This window comes from Lates calcarifer, linkage group LG16_LG22 (assembly GCF_001640805.2).
Source record: "Lates calcarifer isolate ASB-BC8 linkage group LG16_LG22, TLL_Latcal_v3, whole genome shotgun sequence".
Lineage (NCBI taxonomy): Eukaryota > Metazoa > Chordata > Actinopteri > Centropomidae > Lates > Lates calcarifer.
In genome coordinates, this window is record NC_066848.1 from 2,271,661 (window position 1) to 2,294,581 (window position 22,921).

General features: G+C 44.9%; 1 protein-coding gene and 1 long non-coding RNA gene across 2 annotated transcripts; both read right to left on the bottom strand.

Annotated features, from left to right (window-relative positions):
- Window positions 1-7,827: 7,827 nt before the first annotated feature.
- dact2 (dishevelled-binding antagonist of beta-catenin 2) lies at window positions 7,828-13,534 on the bottom strand. Its single transcript, XM_018686480.1, has 4 exons — window positions 11,902-13,534; window positions 10,612-10,744; window positions 10,197-10,487; window positions 7,828-10,041 (listed from the first exon to the last, which is right to left on the bottom strand). The coding sequence occupies exons 1-4, from the start codon at window positions 12,172-12,174 to the stop codon at window positions 8,177-8,179; spliced, it is 2,562 nt and encodes an 853-aa protein (XP_018541996.1). The 5' UTR covers window positions 12,175-13,534; the 3' UTR covers window positions 7,828-8,176.
- Window positions 13,535-13,918: 384 nt separating this feature from the next.
- LOC108889824 (uncharacterized) lies at window positions 13,919-22,554 on the bottom strand. Its single transcript, XR_001962058.2, has 6 exons — window positions 22,466-22,554; window positions 22,016-22,089; window positions 15,630-15,687; window positions 15,374-15,428; window positions 15,084-15,222; window positions 13,919-14,951 (listed from the first exon to the last, which is right to left on the bottom strand). It is a non-coding gene; the product is annotated as an uncharacterized LOC108889824 (long non-coding RNA).
- Window positions 22,555-22,921: the final 367 nt, after the last annotated feature.

Below are 22,921 nucleotides of genomic sequence, written 5' to 3' on the forward strand. Positions count from 1 at the left end.
CACTGTCATCGATCTCACAGAGGGAGGATACGCTTTTGGTGCAGATTGTAAAGAGCGGGGACGAGCATTGATCCAACTAAAGCACACCCAGCGCTGATCAATAGAATAGATCTGCTAGGGAGCCATGAGTGTGGTGGTGTCAAGCTCTACTAAATGAGAGCCGACGGCTGCTGGAGAGCAGCCTGACAGGAGCCACTAAGGCCTGTGTCGCCCTGTCTGTCATCTTTTGTCTTATTTATTTAATGATTATGGCCTTTGTTAAGTGGCGCCATGAGTTAGCGTGACTGTATAATCCTAACTGAGGTCATATCGTGCAGAGTTCCCATGGAAAATACTATAATTGTTGTTTTGCAGTGTATTAGAACCACAAACCTATATTGCTGAAATTAGTGCTTAAACTAAAAACATTTTAGTCTGAGTTTGCTTCATGTGTTTAAAATGCTCTCCTGCCCAGTACTCTGCACCAACAAAGTCTTTTATCTATACCATAATGTACATTTTCTGTCATGTAGCCGCTGATTTGACCAGTTAACCTCTTTTCTGTGAAGTGTGTAGATAGTCACAGCCTATCACTGCCACCTGAGCATATGGTTAACTGAAGTCAGATAGAGTTTCAAAGACGCTTTGATGTTAAAACTTGACCTCATCAGGATACGTGTAAAAACACACTCAAACACTCATATCTCCCTCTCCGCAAGGGAATCACATTTTGATACATCTGTTTTTATCCTAATGTAAGACATATGGAAAAAAAAAAGATGAGGGATCTCAGTTGCAGTCCTCCTCTGGGAGCCTCTAAATCCTCTGTCCTTCATGTGCAAATCCCTCAACAAACTGGCCTTGAGTGTCACCCTGGGTTGTCCTGTTCAAAGGAACTCTGGGGTCAAACCTGCCAGGTCAACTTCTCTCTAAAGTGACAGAGTTTACCCCCAAACTAGCCCCCTTCACTCACTAAAAACACACGGGGGCCCCCAGATAGACCGTCATTCTTCCTTACACTGGTGATTTACTGCCTTGGTACACACCCCATATAAACATATCATCCACATGTCATCATCCAGGCCTCTGGGGGCACTTTTCACAGAGCTGTGGTCCAGATTTTAAAGATTTATCTACTCCTCTGCTGTTAACCTGATGAAACATCAGCCCTGGCCTGCATGTGGCAGGAAAACTTCAGAAGCCCCTTCATCTCTGCCACCAGGACATAAATCAGAATTCTAATCTTGGTTTATCTTGAAGCACATTCACTGTCAGGTGTTAATGTTTATCTTAAGAGCAATAAAGGGAAGTTCAGTTGCCACCCCTCTAACATATTTATGCCAGGAAGCAGCGGTGCTAACGGCCAGGAGCAGATAAAGGGAGGCCTGCCATATGTTGCCTGTAGGTGAAAACAAAATCAACATAATTAATGAAATAATAGTATTTTGCATTGCCTTCCTCTGATAAATCCTTCCTTAATACCTTTTACCCCTGCTCACAACAAGATCCATTTCTTGTCTGTAAGCCTTCCCCTTCAACTTTCCCTAATGCCCCAGTACAAAGGGTTAAAGCCAGCCCTCCCCCATCAGTCTCCTTTGTGTCATGTTTCAAAGACCCATTCATCAGGATAATATACACAAATGACAATACCATGCATGGTGTCAAACTTTTGCCCTCTTCAGCCTGAAATTATCAAGTTTCACATGACATGCAACTCTAAATATTTTGGTGTAAACTGTCCCTCCCATGATAATGATAATGCCTTTGCATGCATGCAACAGTGATTTTTATGTTCTGAATCATGCATGCCTCATCAGTAAAGCACGCTTTAATACCAGCTCTGATAAACTAAACTGGTGCTGCTTAGTCTGATGCTGTTTGAACCTCTGTCCTCATCGTGTTTCCTGTAGGTGCAGGGACTTGATAGCGCACAGAGGATCTGTCTGTTCGCTGCGTGACCCCCCGACCCCTGCGCTGAGAAAGGGGCCGGCCTGTCCAAATCAGTCCAGAGACGAGACCTCAGGGTGTCCCGCAACGTGTTAGTGGAGCCAGCTGAAATTACATTTGTCTGCTCCTCAGTTTCGTGTTTGTTTGCTTTTTTTTGCCTTAAGACATGCAAGAAAAAAACCCCAGTAAATTAGAGACTGATGCAAAACAACAGGATAGAAAGGAGATATACTGTACTATACTGTGTTGAGGAAAGAGCCTTGTTATCCTCCACGATTTCTCACTGTTGAATCTTTTTTCCACTGCACCTGCGAGCTGGGACCTGTCTCAGATGGGGGTGCGCAGCAAACCACTAACTATACCTGGGAGACGAAGGCAAAACAAGCCAAACAGCAAGCTACTGACCCCAAGGAAATGCTGCAGTTTCCCCCATAACAAGCAGTTTCCCCCCCTGCTGAATAAAATTTAATTGGATGGTCTCTTATGCTTTGGAAAAAAAGGACTGTGTATATGTGATTTTTTTTTCTTTTTCATTTTAATTCAGATCATTATTTCCACACTGTTCTTGTTTTTACTTCATCTCGAAGCAGCAATTAAGAAAATAGTTAAGCAGGATAAATTATGGAGGTGAAAGAGGAGGATGAGGAGTCGTAAAACAGTTTCATGCTCATAAAATTAATAAAGTATTGACTCTTTCAGTCACGCCAGCTGAGCCCGTCTTTAACTGGAGCACATCGACAAGAAAGAGACAATTGGGACCTTTTTCCCAAACTAAAATATTTTTATAGGTGTTAGACGACCAGGGTCCATTAGGTTTGGAGCTGTAGGAAGCCACAGCTTTCAAGTGGTCATTGTGAACACACTCCCAACGGGTTTATGGCTTCTTGTAGAAGAAGAGCAGTCACACATGAAGGGCAGACAAACAGTGTGGAGGTGATAAGTAGAGAGATAGCTTGAAAAAAAAAACAGATAAAATGCTGATGTAGCTCCGCGGGTGAAGAGATAGACACATGCTTTTAACAGAAATAAATGTTGTAGATATTAATGTTTCTCTTTTAGGAGGTAGAAATGAAAAAGAACTGAAAAAAGGCTGAAGAGTCAAAGAGGAACTGACATGTTGGTGGGCGAGGGACTTGTTAGTGGCCATATGGGAGCGGCAAGGAGGGTGCTGGGGCGGGAGGGAGGTACCTGTTGGGTCCCATGTTATGCTGTCACTCTGATCTTATCAGGGGGCCCGACCAAGAGGAGGACCAGCTGTCACTCTTGCCACTCTTTTGATGTCCTCCTTCAGAGCTCACACACACACACACACACCACTTCAGAGGAGCTCAGGCTTGTTTTTGTTCATAATGAGAATTGGTGGCTTTGTCGGTGAGCCACTTGCCAAACCCTGCAGCAGAGGGAAAAAAAAAAAAAACAGAAGCAAGATAAAGCAAGACAGTTACAGCTCTCTGAGGATACGTGGGGCTGGGGAGGTTCAATTTAGCTGTTTAGAGCCTGAGGCTTGACAAAAGAGAGTCAGTCCTCTGAGCTGACACAGGACATCCTGCTCATAAAACAGCCAGGACGTCCTCACACAGACACGGGGGCTGATAAAAGAGGAAACACCATGTTTTCATCTGAAACGTCTTGCCTCAGTTCTTCCTCATGAAGACACACTCTGGGTAAAAATCCAAGTGAGATTGTGGAGTAATTATTTTTGCCTACCCAAGCACGAGAGTCGGCTAGACTGTTTTTATAAAGTCTCAAGTAGCACCAACATGTTCCAGCCAAAATAAAAGTAAATTTACGCACTTTGAGGATTACTGGATTACTGCTCTTATTTTTGCAGATCCCTCTCATTTGTATAATCTTGTGGCTGGAATCTTTTTAGTTGTGAAAGCATGTGTGCCTCCTGCACTCTTATCCATAGACACTTAGCACTCATAACAACAACACAGTGGTAGCCAAGTTAGCAACGTTTTAAGGATGGAAAAAGTTGCTGGTCCCTAGAGGACGAATCCTGTCACTTGGTGTTGTTATTGTGAGCGTGTTAGCATGCTAATATTAGCACTTTAGCTTAGGTTTAACCTTGCAAAGATGCTAGCATGGCTTCAAATGCTAAGTGGTACTCAGAATAGGCAAATAATCTGTCTCTCTCTCTCTTCATATTACATTTATTGGTAATGCATGGCATGTTAATGCAGTCCAATTATCTGTCCTCAAACAAAGTAACTGATGTTGGCCTCAGAACCCAAAGTCTCTCTCGGTCTCAGACAATTGCTTGGCAGGGGCGAACGCACTCACAATGCCCTCTGTTACTGTGAGTGCGTGCTCTTTATACACTGCGAACTTTTGAACCACCTCTTGACCACAGCTTGAAGGGAGCTGAGACAATGGTTAGTAAACACACTGGAGTGAATGAAGGGATTAGGTATTAAATGACAGGATGTGCTTAAAGAGGAGCAGGTGGTGGTTTGAGGAAAGGCCGGCTAAGCCTCGCAGGAGTGGAACATCATGCATCTCCCTCTGGCTTTTCCCCCATTTTCTCCATCTTCATGCTCTGTCTCTATAGCTCTCGATCTTTCACACTTGTCCTCAGCGTAGCTCATCTCTTCCTGCTCATTTCCCCCGCTTCCTATCTCCTCATCTCTGTGTGCTCTATCTCTGTTGTCCGCTACGACACAACCAGAGAAGCCTGCTCTTTAACTCCGGCCTCAGACAATTGACATTCATGAGGTTGGACATTCCAGTCCAGCCCCATTCATATGTACAGTAAGCAAAGGGACAAAAGCCACCTCACACACTGTAGAGACCATCCCCCGTGTGGGGGTCGAGGGGGAGCTGGGTGAATCTCAGTTGTCTCACTATAGACAAAGCTACTACACTGTTTGTAGCAGCTTCATCTGGGATCTTCAGTCCACAAAAATATTCTGTATGACCTTGCTGCTGGCCTCGTTCTCATGTGCACTAAAATTTGACCTAGTCCTTGTCATATTTTCCAGCTGATATTACATTGAAGTTGTGACTCAATCTGTCTGAAAAGCACGACCTCCTCTGCTGCTGCGTTTCCAGGGGTGCATTGTGGGTAGGAGTGGAAAGCTCCTCTCATCGGGGCGGTAATGAGTTTCTGAGCTCCCACTTGTCAACACAGTAAATCCAGGTCTTATATCTGAGGCCCGGCACTCTCTCTCTAGTTTTCACATCAGGGAAGCAACATGGCTTCGAGAATATCCAGCGAAAAACATTTAAGACGGCAGACGAGACACTGTAGGAGACCTACATGACAACCAGAGCAAACGTTGCATGCTCAGTGCAGAAATAGCTATGATGAAGAGACAGACAGACTGGGAAGGGCTGGTGCGTGGTGGGTTTTGAGGATTACTTCATGAACACGTAAAGGGAGCACCCCTCCTCCAACTGTGACCTGATGTGAACTGAAGTCAAAGTTTAATTGGTATCTGTCTGTGGCACACCCCCTGTTGTTCTCTCTCCTTTTTCTGCTCTCTCTGCCGAGTTTTAAAGATTGTCTCTTATGGCTTTGAATGAAATATTTGTAAATCAAATGAGATGCGTGTCAGCAGAAGAAAAGAGAAGGAACGCTGATCTGATGTGTAATAAGATCACTGTCCAAAGCAGCTCAGTGGCATGCGTTCGCTGCATTACCTCAGTGTTTACCTGTCCCAGTACTCAAGAGTGGTTTGGCATGACACTCGCACCTATTTATATCTCAGTGGACATTGACAAGCACGACTGGTTTAGACAGTGCGTGTGAAGAAAGCTGGATGTGAGTGTGAAGTCAGTAATCTGTTATTTTTATTTTGCAGGTCTGCAGCCAGGTGAGAAAGTCATCATGGTTCTTTCTTTGAGACTTCAGTTGAGACCTTTCATCAGCAGGTGTGGTGTCAGCTGAACATGTATGATCTTGATTAGATGAGACCATTTGCCCATGTGCTCTCATGTAATGATGTCAAAGTCAGAGCACACTTGAACCACAGTCAGTGTAATGAGATCCCACACGACATCTGTAGCCTCTCAGTATGACTTGACAGCCATCCATAGGGAGTATTTTATAAAGCAGTGTAACGGCAACACCCCCACACACACCCCTCCCCATCTGCACTCAACTTTATACCCTTTAAAGTATCATGATCAAATCCTGTTTGCAGGTGTGCACCTGTACACCTGGAGCACACTCGTTCCCCGAAGGTTTCGCTCCCTAGCTGAATTATCATTAATTATCTTTAACCAGCAACCAATTACATTATGTAGTAGTTAAAGCACCGATGCTGCAAGAAACACGGATTTATTTTGAACGAAGACAAGTGGACTTCTCAGAAAGTTCAGAGAAAGTAAGTGACAGACATGCTGAACATGGAGAAACACAAAAAAAGACAAGTCCAGAGACAGGGAGGGTACAAAAGGCCCCTGACCTTTCTATTGTGGTGAGATGTGGCCTCAGAGATGAGCCAGCTCTACAGCTGGAGAGGTCAGCAAGCACACAAGGTCAAGCCGACACAGTCCCGCTACACCCAACATCAAAGACAAGTCCAGGACCCGTCATGCTCCTTCTGAGCTGGGTTGAAAACAACAGCACTAATCCCACTGACCACTCGCTGGCACTCTTATGAAGAGGACAGAGGTCAGCTGGATGTACCAATCCTAATAGGTTGCTTTGATTGTGGCAACTTGCTAAACTTTAAAGTGCTATCTTTGATGTGCACTGCCCTTTGGACCTGTCTTGTGTTTAATGAATAGAGAAAAGAACGCTGCTGAATTAACACGTGTGCTTCAGAGCGATGCCTTTTCTTCTCTGAAAACAAATTGAACATTTTCTTATTAGCGGAGAATGAAAGTCTTTCTAAATGAATGTTTCATGAGTCTTAAAAAATAATGGTCTCCGCAGTGATTGGATCTGCAGGGAACACAACTTCAAAGTAAAATTTGATGAAATGCTGAAAATGTTGGTCAGCCCTATAAGCTTCTTAGTTGGGAACTTTAAGGTCACAGCGGCCGCCTGATGGGAGAAAACATTATTTCGTATGACCACGGGAGAGAGTTTAATGTCTGGAGGGCCGGTCACTGGACTGCTTACCTTCTCGAGTGCCCCTCTGCTCACCCCGTCTTTAAAAGAATTTTAATGGAAAGATACCAAGGCAGATTTTGGAAATGAGATTATTGGGCAACTCTGTGCAGCTGCCCACTGTCTAATCTCCTCATGACAGCTCAGAAGTGAGGAGCCTCTTATCATCTGTCATTCCTGCTTAATCCCATGTGCCCCTTGCCATGTACACCAACTGTTTTAAAACCTCAGGTCTCTCCTCAGAAACCTGAGCCTCTCCTGCCATCGTCTCAATGTCTGTTTGTGAAACTGTAGGCGTGTGACTGTGTGTTTTGGTGCTTCAGTGCAAGTATGTTTACTTACATTTAAATGACAGAGGCTGATAAGTTTCACCCTCTAATTAAACACGACTGTCTGGGTTGAATGTTGATTATTAAGCCAACAGCTGGGCAGAATCAGGAAACCAGATAAGGAGTCGTTAGTACTATCTGTGCTAAACTGGTCAGCCTCCGCGGGGCGTCTGGAAAGATTAAGAGGAGATTTTTTTAAACGTGTGATAAACAGTCACCAGAGGAAGACAGAAGTTGGCAGATGAGATGTTGCCAACATTGCTCACTCACTGATGAAGAAATATTTGACGCTGTTAACACCACACCCTGAATATAACCCGATCAGCCGATGGACTTCACTCAGTAACATCCTTGTTTAGGTGTTTAAATATAAGAGAAAATGCATAAAAACTCAGTGCAAACTGTCCCAGTATATATTAAACATCTGTTTATTCTATTAAGATAAAAGTGGATAGTTATAATAAATGAACAAAATGAAGAAAATAACAGAAAATAAACAATTATTTGCAATTAGAAATGTAAAAAGATTGGTTTTATTTCTCAGATAGAAACAATTATATGACAGAAATGTCAAATGCAGCCATATGCCGTGAGAAACTTTCATTACAACATAAATATTTACAAATTAAGTGTAAGTGTAGTAATTGTGTTATACATGCTTTTATACAATGCACCATTTTGTACACCATTCTCTGGTTCAATCAGTGTAAATTCTTAACAATTTTTTTTTTGTTTAAACAAAACAATCAGTGCACACATGCAGTCCAGTTTAATGGCTGCTTCTCAGTGATGATTACGGGTGCTGTGCTAACAGACCAGGTGAGACTGGACGGTTTCCTTTCAGCCTGGGGGAACGTCACTACACCAGGGTCATGACCTTCAGGGAGGCAGGCTGGAACCGACGAATCTTCTTCTTCAGGGCTCGGGAGGCTTTGATGCGGCAGGCTGACGGCTCCGGGCGTGGGAGCTGCTGCAGGGGTCTTCCGGCAGCGGTGGGCCCCATAGCGGCCTCAGCCCACACCAGACCTCCCTCCTCCTCGTGGCTGTCCACCTGGTCCTCCTCGTCCAGGGACAGGCTGCTGTCAGAGTCCGAGAAGGACTGGAAGCTCTGGCTGGACTCGCTATCTCCGAAGCGGTTGGTGGTGTTATCGCTCATCTCGCCCTCGCTGCTCTCGGCAATGGTGGAGTGGAACAGGGAGGCGCATTCAGCTGAATACTCCGACTCACATCGGGGCGGGTAGATGCTGGACACGTGGAAAGGTGCTGGAGGGTATCTGGCATTCAGACTGTAGAGGAAGGAGTGAGAGGACATGGAGGATTGGAAGGGGCGAGGAGGTCCGATCCACTGGCCCGGCTTGGCACTCACACTGCGGACCATCTGCATGCTCCCCAGTGACTCTCTTGACCTCTGACGCTGAGCACTTGAGGCCTGGAACATCTCTGCATCGGACGGCCACTTGGCAGCCCCCTGCCTCCTCTTCCTCTGCTCTACAGGCTGCTCGTAGTCCCCGCTCTGCAGTCTTCGGCTTTTGCTGGACTTTGTAGCAGCAGGGACGGGATGTGGCTTAGGGTGGACCTTGTGGGTGTACATGACTCCTGGGCTACAGTGGCTGGAGTCTGAGCCTGAGCCCTGTCTGCGCTCCTCTGTGTGACAGCTGGTAAATTTCTGGGTCACTTTCCCCTTTCCAGACCTTCTCTGCTCCCCCTTGGTTCCAGCACTGGCCTCTCTGGTCCTTTCACCAGAGGAGTATCCGTGCTGCTGCCTCAGTGCTCGAGGCTTATCGCTGCTTTTTCTTCTCAGCTTCACGGCTTTGGTTTTACGGTCTGCCTGTCTCACCTTGACCCTCTGAGATCCAGCAGGGACGAATTTGGCATGAACGAACTCGGGGGAAGTCGTGTGACCAGCATGAACCTCAAACCCTTGACTCTCCTCTGTGCTGGAGCTGTGGGCCATCACCGGTCTTTGTCTATGGCCTTTCCTCTCTTGTGATCTCGACTCTGGATTATCGCCACATCTCTTCTCTGAGTGGCTTCTCCCTATACTTGCATATTCTCCTTGGAGCTTCTCGTTCTTCCTGAGGGATGAAGTGGTGACCTCATCAGAGCTGTACTCCCTCATTGCAACAGGATAGGAGTACCGGTATGAAACCTCCTGAGATCTCACTGAGTGTTTGTGGTCTGTGTTATCAGCTGGTTCCTGGCTGGAGTATGTCATGCAGTGTCTCCTCTGGTCGCTATCAAGTGGGTTGATGTTTGTGGTCTGAGCTGGGAGAGGCTGCAGCACACACACCTCTTTCTGAGACACTTCAGGAGGCACAGTTACGACCTCCGTGGGCTTCCTGTGGTAGTCGCTGTGGGTCTGCACAGTCTCTGTTCCTGTTTCACTCTGGATTTTGCTGAAGCTGCGCTGCAGGAGCTTGTCAATGTAACCCAGGGTCTTGGTCTCATAACCCATCTGTGCCCTCTGAAGGGCTGGGGGCCCTTGCCCCTCTAGAAGTCCAGGTGTGGCTGGGGTGCCTCCGTTGGAAAATATCGGGCTCTGCAGAGCCACAGCATGCAGGGGGCTGGGGTAGTGGTACACTTCAGTGCCACTGCGGGACACCAGGTTGCTCTGAAACTTGGGGTCCACTGCGGAGGTCTTCACATTTGGACACATTGGGGGTTTCTTCGCATCCACAGATTTGTAATAGTTTGGTCCTTGAGCCAACATCCTATCAAGATCACCTGAAAGGCGACACAGAAATACTGATTAACTTCCAAATCACTCACTCACTCAAGAATCGCGTGTAATGTGAAAATACATGTTCAGTTGCTTAGCAACAACAGTTGAACGGTTCCCATTACTACGTGACTCTCAAATTAGAGAGAGATGTGGTTACCTGTTGACACAGGTCTCGGTCGTGCCTGTTCGGTGCCTGCAGTGCTCGCTCGGATCCTGCTGCTGCCCAGATGGAGGCCTGTGGCCCGCGGCGGGTTGGGCTGGGTGGTGCTCTCATCAGCAGAGCGTCGGCGGCAGACGTCGACTTGTGGTGGAGGGCTAACGTGGGAATTAGCGGGGCTCATAGGAAGGAGGAGAAGGCTCGTCTGGGACGACGACAGACATTCGCTGTACACGGAGGTGCAGGAGTTCGACAGGGAGCAGGAGCCGCCGTCGCTGAGCTCATAAAAACCTGCAGAGATCAGGAACGATTACACAAGTGTTCATCTCAGTACGAAACATCATGTGATGGAAACTTGGGTGTATGCTGTAAGGTAAACAACTGTAGGGCTTTTACTGAGTGTGTGAATACACACCTGAACTTGGCCTGCTGTCGCTCTCCAGCTGCTCTGTGGAGGCCTTGCTTACATCCAGCTTCAGCTCACTGATCTGTTGGTCCAGCTGCTGCAAGTGAGACTTCAGGCCTACATCCTGTTTCCGAAGACGAGACTGCAAAAATAAACAGAGCAGAACGTTTTAGCCAAACCGTGAAAAAATGTGTGCGGTACAAGATAAATGCCTAATTATGTTTTCTCAGGAAAGTAAGGAGTTATGCAACAACACTCCACAGGCACACACATGCATGCAATTAAACAGAAATTACCTGCATAGGTGTGTGAAAGGGCAAATTAGTCAGTCAGCAATGCTAAAATCTCATTGAGACGAGGTCTGTTGTTCAGATAAAGGATGCTCTAATGTACAGCCATCAGAAAAACAAAAGCGACTCAGCTGTGGCTGATGATTAACCCCAGCAGGACATGGGGGAGCAGGGAAGAAGCAGTGGTGGGTAACTCATTTCTCCCCCACAGCGAGGGCCTGGCCATTGTGTAAACTACTAGAGGAGGAGAGCTTGGGGGTTGGGATGAAGGGCTGTTTGCTTTGCAGCTAAGGCCGGGCATTTACTGTTACAGTGGGTCTTAAAATGAGGACTGGGGGTCTTTGCCTGAAAAATGCACCATTTAATTCAGGTTTCTCTTGTAGGATCGAGGTGGGTTTATGGCAGTGATCTAATGCTTCAACCTCTACCTCTACTGTATTCTAGGTGAATGTAAAACACACTTTAAACCGTCTGCTGGCTGAGTATTCTTCAGTGCATTTGTCTAGTTCTGCTCAAAGTCACCCACAGCACCCTGATCCCTACACTTCCTCTAAATGCTCATTGCAGCAGCCTACATGGAAAAAGCCCGTCATGGAAAACTCTCCAGAGCCAGTTGTCTCCAACACTCAGGGTGCCTCTCAGGAGTGGGTGTCACACACAGCAAAATACCCACTTTCAAAAACACACCATCGTTTTTTTTCTTCCCTGGCACTAGTGGTTAATGATTGAGGTCCACCCCCCCCTTCCTCCAGTCCCCTTGGTCCTGCAGTGAACCTTGATTTATGACACCTATCTTACTTCCTACCCCCCGCTGAGAGCATTAAAGTGCGTCTGGTATTAACTGAAGAGTGAATGCACATGAGCATCAGCTGATGGCAACATTCAAACGGGCGATTTTAGTCAAGGGCAATGTAACTGTGAATTTAAATCCAGTCGATATAAATGCGAAATATAATAAAAGTGGCGTTTTATTTTCTCTGTTATGATTTTCGTTAAAATGACTTCCTACCAGCTGTTGCTTCAGGGCTGTCAGGGTCGCCTCCAGCCGCTGCTCCTCAGCCCCCATCGCCCGGGGACCCTCCGGGGCTGCGTGCACAGAGGTGACCGGCTCCTCTCGGTCCATCCTCAGGGCCCAGCTCACCATGTCGCTCTGCCTGTCCTTCAGCAGATGCAGCTCCTGCAGCCCGGCCAGAGCCGCGTGCAGCCTCTCCCCGACCCTGCCGCGGTCCACCGCGGCCGCAGCGCTCATCATCCCCGCACAAGACCCCTTCCTGCTCAGCATGCTGGAGAGCGGCGTCCGGGCATTATCCGAAAAACAAACTGATGATCAAAATGATGGTGAAGAAGCGTCCTCGTGCAGACTGCAGACCGCGCTCCTCGCGTTTTAACGGCTCGGTTAGTTACTGCCTCGATGCTGCTGCTGCTGTTAACCTGGTTAGTTTTTAAACTACCTGTTAGAATAAATCTTGAGCGCAGGGCAGAGACGGAGCTCCTCCCACAGACCAAATGGCCTTCGTCCCTATTGGCTGGCCACTGCGTCCTACTGAACATCTGGTGCTAATCCTCCCCATTCAAGTCCTCAGTGAAGCTGCCCGGGCATGTGCTAAGTTCATCTGCATAATACCACACGGCATGATGGGCATATTATTATGCTATTTCCACCATTCTTTTGTTGTTATTGTTCTCTGCTGTAGCGGGCTAAGCAGAGGAAAGCTGGGTGCTCAACTCTGTGAGAGTCTGGGAAAAGAAATGGGCTCATATGTCCTTTTATTATCAGGAGATAACCACCCACCAAAGTTTACATGAGCGTGTATTTCAGCAGCTTTAAGACAGGCGATCCCACACATCTCAGCTCAAACACCACAGCTCTGTGTAAAACCTTTAAAACCATTTACACTGAGATGACCTCAAACACTCAGTGGTCATTTTACCATGGAGACAGAGGCTTGGCAGAGAAAACAGAAAAATCAGTCAGTGCTGGCGATAAAGACCAGTGATGGATGAATGACGCCCCCTTGTGGCAGTAAAGATTATTGCAGTTTCTGATGGCACTAACTGACAAAACACCTGATGCATTAACAGATATTTCACCAAATAAACATAAATATGAGAAGTCATCTTAACAGAGGAAGTTTGTGTCTATTTTACACTCAGGGAAATACATTACATACCTTTACTAAACTAAAGGGCTGAAACAAGTACAGGCACAGGACAACTACAAAACTACAAACACAAAACTACAATCAATGCAACTGCATGTGCGCTGTTTGTGTCTTCTTTTGTCGCTTGGTGCTCAATTTGAGCATCTTTTTGGTAATTTTGTGTTTGTTTTCTTTCTCTTTTTGGTCATATTTCATCTTTTTCAGGTCATTTTTCATCCCTCGTAGTATTTTTTCATCTCTTTGTAGTCATTTCAGTCTCTTTTCATGGTATTTTTTGTCTCTTTGTGGTGGTTTTGTGTCTTTTTACTGAGCAAACAAGGAAATATTAACAGTCCTTTCATACAGAGGCCCCCTGACCTCAATGAAAAACAATGACATTTATTTATCTGTGTGCAGGGCCTTGGCTGGGAGAAGCACTAAGTTTAGGTAAAACACTGAACTCTCCTCCTCTAACAAAATAAGCCTAAATATTGTAATAAAACAGAATCAGTGAACTTATCACGGTTCATTATTTTATCTTTGTTGTTATTTCTTAGTTAAATCTACATCTCTTCAGAACAATGTGACTCACGGGGCAGGTATTCCTGCACTTGTTCTCGTTGTCAATAATCTGATAACAAATAAATAAGGGAATGATTGCGCCCTCATCGCAGGCTGAGGCAACACGAAGCCAGCTGCAGACTTACACTGCTGCTGCTGCTGCTTCGCTCTGTATCACAGGTGGGGAGATTCTTTCATGCTGATATCTGCAGCTATCTTGAAGCCGCAGTTCAAAGGAAATACCAAAATACCAGGAGGGGTGTACACCTGTGTGAGTATCACACACACACACCTACACACACACACACATGGTCTGATCAAAGATAAGGTAAGATTAAAGTATTTTTATTCTAGATTAATTAAATAAAACTAAGAACCAATCAGATTAGACACTGTTTGATAAAGTGTTTTGGCACTTAATTCACTCCATCATAAAACTACTGTACAGTGAGTTTTAACACTTTAACCTCCAGACACTAGAGGGCAGTGTCACACCACTTCTCAATCTTGTGGGCTTAGTTTTATATTTCCATGAGTTGCTGCAGGATTTGCTCGCAACTATGAACTAAATGATTCTAGGTGCAAAATAAAGCTGTTTCTGTGTGTCACTCTGCAGCTGAGATATGGAGCTAAATCATGTGTTTACCCATCCTCTGACTGCACCAAACACATCCCCATCACTTTGATGGTGCACTTAGGAAGGCCCCTCATCAACATGTTCACATTATGGCCAATATACGTGCATTGTGAAGCCCACTCCTCACAGGGATAGCGTCATGTCCTTGTGATGCTGCTGGTGTACAACACTGTATTGTCGTGCCTGCCCCCATCCCCTTCAAAGCACTTCCTTCAGGGTGACATCAGCTGGGGTGCTGCCCCAAAAGAGGTGCCCTCCTTTTAGTAATCAAGTGTGGGCTTTGTTGTGGATTCAGCAAGGCCCTCTTAATCTCATTTTTTAAAATACTTTCTACCTACCACTTTGTGAGGCTAAATCCAAAAAGCTTTGTCTCACTGGAGGTTTCTCTTTGTGTGGCTTCTTCTTTGTGTTCTGCATTTATCAGCAGATTTTCCATCCTCCCTCCTCTTTTTTTTCCACCCACTTAAGAAATGATAAAGCAACCAAATGTTGATAACAAAACAAAAGCACATGGGCAGGGATCCCTTTTACTGTATCCGTGGACGGCTGCGGTGGAAAGGAGTGTTTGTACCTGCTCAGGTAGATACAGACGGGAACAATGGAGGATGCTGCCACAAACAGGATGCGTGGGATGGGAAGTCAAAGGGGTAAACATGGTGTGTTGTCATATGTGGGACTCAGCCAGTGTCTGGGTGCCGGAGAGTGAATCTGTTGTCAGCTCTGTGTACACAAGAAAAAAAAACAAGCTTCTCACATGTAGGCATTATGAGCTTACGACTTAAAAGGAGGAAAATCTGATATCACACATAACACACACACACTTTGATGCTTAAAAAAAGTCTGAATTCTTACGTTGGGTGTTGTTGATTTTGAGTCATTTCCGTTGTTTTGTGTATTTTCACATATTTCTCTGTGTGTGTCTTGCTCTCGTTGCGTGTCGGGGGGGATTCCCATGCAGGTTCTCTAATTGAAAATCCCTTTCCCAGGTATTCTGTCATCAACAAAGACACAGATTTTCAGAGATCAAAGTGGCCTCTCGTGTCTGACAGCAGAGCCTCGGCTCGCTCTGCCACCTCTGACCACTGCTCTGCTACAACACAACTATTAGACCTTTTAATGAATGAATGAAGAAAGAAACCTACTTTTTGATGTTGACATGCAGCCACTCATCAGACGCCTTCTTCTGCTCAAGAGTTACTGCGGGAGATTGTAGAATTAGATTTTAAGTGAGTTTTACTGCCAGTGAAATGCAGCTGTTCTTTATCTGCAGCTTCTTATAAAGATAGATCCTTTTAAAGAAGGGCCTCCAGTGAATTCGTCGCCATGGTTTTGAAATGTTAGACTTATTTTTAATGCCCCAAGAGATCTGTAATCTGAAAAGCTCCAACTGTATCTCACCCATGAGACATGTCGGGGATTCCAGCAGGCCTCCCGGCAAGTCCTCGGTCCTGAAGTCCTGAAACAGAAAGCAGAATTCCCATTTGTTATTCTAAATTTCTTGGACTCTTCCAGTGAAAAACAGATATTAACCTTGCACACAATAGTGATAGTTCCCAGGGTTTTACAAGGTATTATGAGATATGTTCTGCTTCATAACTGGTAGCGCCTACAGTTACTGTCAAACCTACTTGAGAGCAAAAGCGCAGACAGTCACCGTGCAATCCACCATGTCAGTTTCCAATTCATTCTCAGTGGAGCAGCTCCAGGATTTATCTCCTGATTAAATCCCAGATTAGAGACTTGTTTCTGTGGGTTTTAGCTTTGATTGAGAGTTGCTCATGCCAAGAAATGTTGAGTGAACTGTCTAATGCAGTTGGAATTCTCTTTAAGAGTAAGTTCACTTAATGCAAAAGGGATATTTGATTAAATAATACAGTGAGAAATCCATTAAACCAGCCATAAAATCGGTTCCTCAAAGTATATCTGTCAGATTTTAAGAAGCTTATGATGTACTCATGAGGATTTTTGAGTCCTGTAAGTTTAAAAAGACCAACTGAATCATTTTAGGAGGCACGAGGAAGATTTCTGAGCAGCACTTTTGATCGCAGACTGTTTTGTTTGCACATGGAGGCCTGTACCCAGTGGTGGACCTGATCAGCCGTATCTCAGTCTATCATCTTGTCCACTGCGTGCTGAACCACCTCTTCGGCCTCTGGTCAGAGTGCAGCACCCCAGCACATGAGAGAGACCTTTATGCCGTACGCTCGCAAAATTATCTCCTCATCAAATTTTATTTGAGCTGAACAAATTTTTGTTTATTCAGCAAGTGAAGGAGACTGGCTTCCATGCTGCACTCCTGCAAATCATAAAGACATCAGTCTAAATTAACTGATTTAGCATTGCCTGACTTATGAATGCAGTGTGCTGCTTTCAGCCAAGTTCCACTGGATGGTCTATACCTCTTGTGTGACAAGCTGGGGGAGCTTTCTGGAAAATGTCTTTTTCCCTCCGTATAACCTCAAGTGGATTTGTCAAGGGGCACAGTGTGCCACTTCACAATTGCCACGAATGTGATGTGAAGTTTTTATCATATTTATATGTTTACACCTGCTTCACCCACAAGCACTTTATGGAGGTTTGAGATAACTTATGTGTGTACAGTATAAGTGTCTGTTTGGGCTTCAGAAGGAGAAAAGACTGAAAGACATCATTTACCTGGGGACGGCTACATTTCACGCATGGATGTAAAAGTGTCAAAGTCCATACAAGGGAGACTTATCATGGTGAGTCTCAAATGGCCCGTATCTTTTCATAGGCGGGGAGACAGACGTCTGAGCTGTGTAAAACTTGGACATCGTACTTAACTGACCCTGTCTGCAGAGCCCTGGAGACCCACACTGCTTCGCTGCCGCTGCAGAGTGGGGAATAAACTGAACACCACATCTGCTAATAAAAGGAAGACTTTTACTCCAGTGCTAATCAGATTTAAATGATGAAATAGTTTTAGACTGACCACACAATATCAGCGTCTCTTAGGGTTTGTTAGCTCTGAAGGTGACACTGTACTCGTAGACAGAATTGAGCAACAATCTCAGCATGAGCACACAAAGTAGGACACACTGAAGGACACTGACATTTCTTCTTTTGGTCAAAGATGTTCATTGTGCAATAGCGGTTGAGCCAGCAAATTTTTTGGATAACACAACTGTGGTTCGACTGAGCCGCCCAAAGAGATGTTTTGTGAAATTGTGCATAAAGAACAGCAGCTCCGAAGACAAGATTGTTTCTGTTTTTAGCTGCTCTCGTTTTGTGGTTCAGGCGTTGGCGATGTTTGGTCCAGACTGAAATGTCACAACAACTAGTAGGTGGGTTGCCATTAAATTTGTTACAGATATCTATGATGCCCAGAGGACGGATTCTTGTGTGGTCATCCTCTGACTTTGTTTCAGTGCCACCATGAGGTTCACATTTCTGATTCTGAGTGAAATGGACAGCCATGAAATCTGCTACAGACATGAATGTTCCCCTCAGGATGAACTGTAATAACTCTGTTGATCATTAACTTTTCATCTAGCTCCATCATCGGGTCAGAATTTTGACTTGTATTTTATAATATTATGGTTTCTGACTGAGTAACTGTTGACATTTCTGTCAGCTGCAACTGTTCTCTCTGTCTTGATTAGTGAGTGCTAGCATGCTAACAAGATGGAAACCGTGGTGAACATTATATTGAGGCCCTAGCCTGGTAGACTATTATTTGAGTCTTGAGTTTCTGTGTTTACAGAAACAGTTATATTTGTCTTGTATGTGATTAGCAGCACTTTTAACAGAGACTGGAGGCCAGAGCAGTGAAGCTAAGATTGGTGTGATGGGCGAGAATCCCTTTGTTTTGGTGCACAGTGTTAGAGCTGTAATCGAGGCACGAGGATATAAGAGCAAGTATAATTTAAAACCTTTTAAAAGCACAAGTGTAAAGGAAAGAATTTAAAATAAAGAGTCCCTTTATCCACCCTCTCTCACGTACAAACAGATGCACACACAAAAAGGAAGTCTGTTGTCCAAACCAGCATGAGTGAAGGGAAGCTGTGCTGTCATAGAAAACTACAATACAATGTGAGTTGTTGTGTCCTTTGTCCTGTGTGCGCTGTTTATGTATGTTTATCAAGATGGTGGCAGAGACATAAAAGCCTGGTTTGGCTGCAACAACTAAATCTCCTCTCCTCCTTTAGAAGGGCAGCTATTTTGACAGAGCAAGTTTCTTCTTGTACACAGGAACACCAGCAGACGTGGCTTTAGACATCCACTAAGCTATCGCGACGCGTTTGCAACACAAACTCAGACTCGGGGGAGAACCAAACCGGCCTTGTCTAAACTTCCCTCATGTCTGATCAGCATCTGATTCTGGCGTCAAATCTTTGTGAGATGAGTTTGTGCTGAGATATTTAGCACTGAGGTTTGGGTTCACGGGGATATAACCACAGGCTATACAGGCTCAGTTCTGAAATGTCGTAACCTCTGTCTCCACACAGGTGTGCAAATTTAAGAGGCCTCTTTATTTGGAGAATCACCTGAAGTTTTTCCCACCTGTGAGGAACGTGACAGAATTATCCATGCCCTCAGGGTGCCATTACAATCCGTCTGTCCACACAGAATTGTTATTCATCAAACGAGGAAACACACTTTTCCTTTCCCTTGTTCATAAATAGAACGAGGTCAGGTCTTGCTCTGGCCGTCTGCTTTCAAGACATGAGATCTTTGCCGCTGACCACTGATGACAACTCAATGTACTGTGTGGTTTGTGACTGCCCCCCCTGCTCCGTCAGCCCAAAGCAAAACAACCTGCAGCTCTCTCCTCAGTTGCACTCAACAGGAAAACACCAGACTCAGGTGATCCTGTGCCTCTCAGACAAGCACAATCCCCAGGGTGTGAGTAAATTACACTTGATAGGTCGACGAACTGAGGCTCATATCAGCTTAAGCCAGCTCAATCAAAATAATACATCACAGCACATTAATTTGTACGAGAGAGGAGATCAAATGTAAAACCTCGGCCTGACCCCTGAACACTTTGCTCCTGAACCCTTCACCCCCTCCTCTGGTGTGCTAATCCTCCTGGAGCCCTCCATGGGAGCTCATGTGGCCCAGAGGAGATGGACCGGAAGAGGATGAGGCTGACAGCACCAACACAGCTGGCCTTGTAGAGCCAGCTGTGAGCTGGGATTGGAAGCCCGCTAGCACCCACTTTCACAGATGGGACGATGCTCCCTGACGAGGAGGAGAACCCGGTCGTCCTGCCTCGTGCCCGCCGTGTGCTCGCCCCTTCACAAACCACACTCCACGGCGAACATCGTGTGCTGGCCGGCGATCTGATGGCTACAAGAGCCGTACGTGAGTGTGTTTCATTAGACACAGGACCACACAAGACTGTTGTTGGGTATTTCCATAAACATTTGAAATAAAAGGCAACATCTATCAAAAGCACCAGATTAAAGTTTGATTTTGCACAAACAAAGGCTTGGAGGCCGCTTTCCCAGAGCCACCATGGAGCGAAAGTCCAATGAAAAATGTACCTTTTGTTTTCGAGGTGTTTCCACACAACCTCTGCGACTTGCATGCCGTTAAAGTTATGAGCAGACATTTCAAGGGGCCCGTACAGGGAAGACAGGGTCACCATAGAGAATTTTCTTTCCCAAGACTTTAATTTCATTGTGTGTTCTATTTTCATTTCAGAAGCCAACTCACAAACATCAAATCAACAAGTTTATCTGTCATTTAAGGAACATTTAATCTGGCAAACAGGGTTCGGCACAACAAGAGAAACAATTGCTATGAATCTCTCCCTGAGGAGGAGCAATTATCTTTCCCTCCTATCACGGAGAGAGTGAGGATTAGGAGTGTTTGTAACAAGATAATGTGCAGCAAATGTTTGCAAATTCCTCTGCATCACTCCTCACATATTTGAAGAATGAGAGCTCTAAACTGTACTAGCAGTCTGTAAAAGTCCTGTTCTATGCTGAATGATATCCTCCTTTGACCAGGACACGACACCTTATATATGAGGAAGCCAAAGGTCAAGCTGCGGAGCACATGGAGCCATTTATAAAACGTCAGAGAGTGGTTGGTGGAGGCTGTGGGAAAGTTTTATCTGCTGGATGGCTTAAATCCTCTTTCCCTGTTTTGTCCTCTCTGCTCTGAAGGTTCAACTCGCATTATGTTTATGGAAGTTGGGAAAGAAATCAAGGCTGTTCCAGTGTGGCAGGAAGACATGAGAGATGCTGGAGCAGGGGTGGTAAGAGGTCTCTGCTGCCTTTATTGGTCATATATTTCTACCGACAAGGCCTACAAAGCACTTATGTAAATCCACCCTGTATCACATATCAGGTCAGGTATTTGAAAAGGTACGGGCCAGATGACTATTTAAATCAGTGTCCCAGCTCTGAATTAATTTATCACTGTGTTTGGATGGCAAATAGATTTTGATGGAGTGGCTGATAGCACAGACGTGTTTCTGGACACGGCCGGGTGCTGAGTTTCCCAGCCGCCTCAGCCAAGAGCTGAGACGCGTGATTAGACAGGAACATTTTTTTGGGTGAAATAAAAAACTCCATCCCTGACATTTTCTTGTGGTGAAAAAGTTGTGAACTACAGGGGAGAGGCAGGGGCCAAAGCCCAATAATATAGCCCTTCTCTCCAAGGCCAGGTCTGACGCAGGGAGCCCGACACTCCGCAGGTCGGGACAGAGCAGGTCTGTGTGGTGAGCCAACCACAAACTCTGTCACCTCTCTGCTCCGCGTGGAAACCCCTGTGTACTGTCGCTGACAGCGTCCCACAACAGCCACATGTTGACTCTGTTAATTTGTGAAGCATCACCCGCATTTTGTTTCACGCATAAAGATGTTTACAGACTATAACTGCTGCTGATTTAAGACACTGTTAGTCGGCCAGAGGTCACATGGCAACTGAATTCATTTAGCTAAGAAATGTGTAGAAAACATTTGTTTCATATTTGTCCTGAAAGTGAACAAAGTCACGCTCAATAAAAACACGCTATTCTAACATAGACCAGTGCATGTTTATGACTGTGTCGATGCATGCCATTATAAATATCATTTGTTAAGTTAAGCTAACTGGCTGCTCGTGGTAGATTCATTATTGTACAGCTGCACTCTGAAGTCAAATCAGCAGAGTGGTATTAGTCTTCTTATCTAACTCTTGGCAAGAAAAGTGCATCAGAGTATTTCCCAAAATGTTAAACTAATTTTTCTAAATGATGTTCTATGTTAAATAAAACAGCAACCAATCAAATATGAACTCCCAGAAGCCCACTGCATCACAGAGACTCAAAATGTCCGAAGGGGAATTTTTTTTTTTTTTTTTTGGAAATCATTATTTTCATCTGTGCCAGAAAGTTCTAAGGATTGTACAAAGTCTGGTGACCAGGTGTTTGAGCAACACACACATTTTGTATTAAAACTGAATATTTCTTCTTGATTTCTTCAGCTAATAACACTCATTAAAGCCCACATGTATCATAAGCTGTCAAAATCCATGTGTGGAGATCTGTGTTGGAATTTGTACATCTGTTTATTTGTGACTTTTATGTTAGGTCCTGATTTTGCAGCACTGTTTTTAGGGGGAAATTCTGATTATAAAAATGTTTCTCTCTCAAATGTTACATAAATTTAAGCCGTTTTTTAAACACTATTATTTTGTACCATTATTCTATATTATCACATATGATTTTGCTAAGTTCTAATCTATAAGTTCCACTGTAGTTACTAAAGACCATATATCTCTGTGGCCATGAGGCCAAACATTGAAAGTGTTTGTTTGTAGTACAGTACCTGTTCTCCCTCTTCCATCACCTTCTCTCTCAGTCTCCTCATCATCGAATCTCTTCCCGTCTTTTCGTTTTCGTCTGCGTCAGTGAAGATGAAGTAAACAGAGTCAACTGATTTATATGTATCACCTGTTCCCATGAGCATAATCTTGACATGTAGCGTGCATTTCAAGCCTTTACACAAACTGAATTGCAGGAAAATTATTTAAACTTTCGTACAAAGATAATCAGTCTGACATTTGATGGCTAGAATTAATGTTAGCCAGCTAGCTAGCTAAAATTAATGAAGGAAGTAATGTAAGCTAGCTAACATTAATTCCGTCCGATGCTAGCAAGCTAGCTACTTATTTAGCTCACCCTGCCGACATCATGATGGACGGCAGCTGTTGGTCAGATTATATCTGGGGATTAATGAGATTAAACTATAAATATACCGATAAAATCATCTAGTTACCTGTATCACTCTTCAGTAGATTCAACTTCCTGTCCGGTTTGATGACGTAATCAAAGAACCTGCACGTCGGAGTAACGACAAGATAGTTCACTCCACCCACACAAGCAATGACGCGGGTGACCAGGTCAGGGCGTCGGTCATCTTGGCGCTGTACAGTATCTTTGTAGAACGGTGTAGGGCGGTTGTTTTTATGAAATTATTTCATTTTCTTTTAGACTTCACACTCTGAGACCTCAGTCGTGGGTTTTGGTGGTGTTGCTGGCTGAAATGACAACAGGCCACCGGGAAATGTTCCGGTGCTCCCGCTACTGGTTGGTCGATCCGTCCACCATTTTGTTCCGCACTAAAACATTTCCGGATATTGGAGAACTAGCTATCATGGTTTTGTACATTTGTATAGACAGTAATGGCGCCCAGTGGATGAATCCCACTGACTTTTTCTGTAGCGCCACTATG

Bases quoted from the DNA above. Each gene is read 5' to 3' on its own strand.
- dact2 (XM_018686480.1), bottom strand. From the start codon at position 12,174: ATGCTGAGCAGGAAGGGGTCTTGTGCGGGGATGATGAGCGCTGCGGCC. The intron at 10,745-11,901 runs GTAGGAAGTCAT...TTATTTTTGCAG, and splicing joins CAGCCCTGAAGCAACAGCTG to TCTCGTCTTCGGAAACAGGA. The intron at 10,042-10,196 runs GTAACCACATCT...GTCGCCTTTCAG, and splicing joins ACCGAGACCTGTGTCAACAG to GTGATCTTGATAGGATGTTG.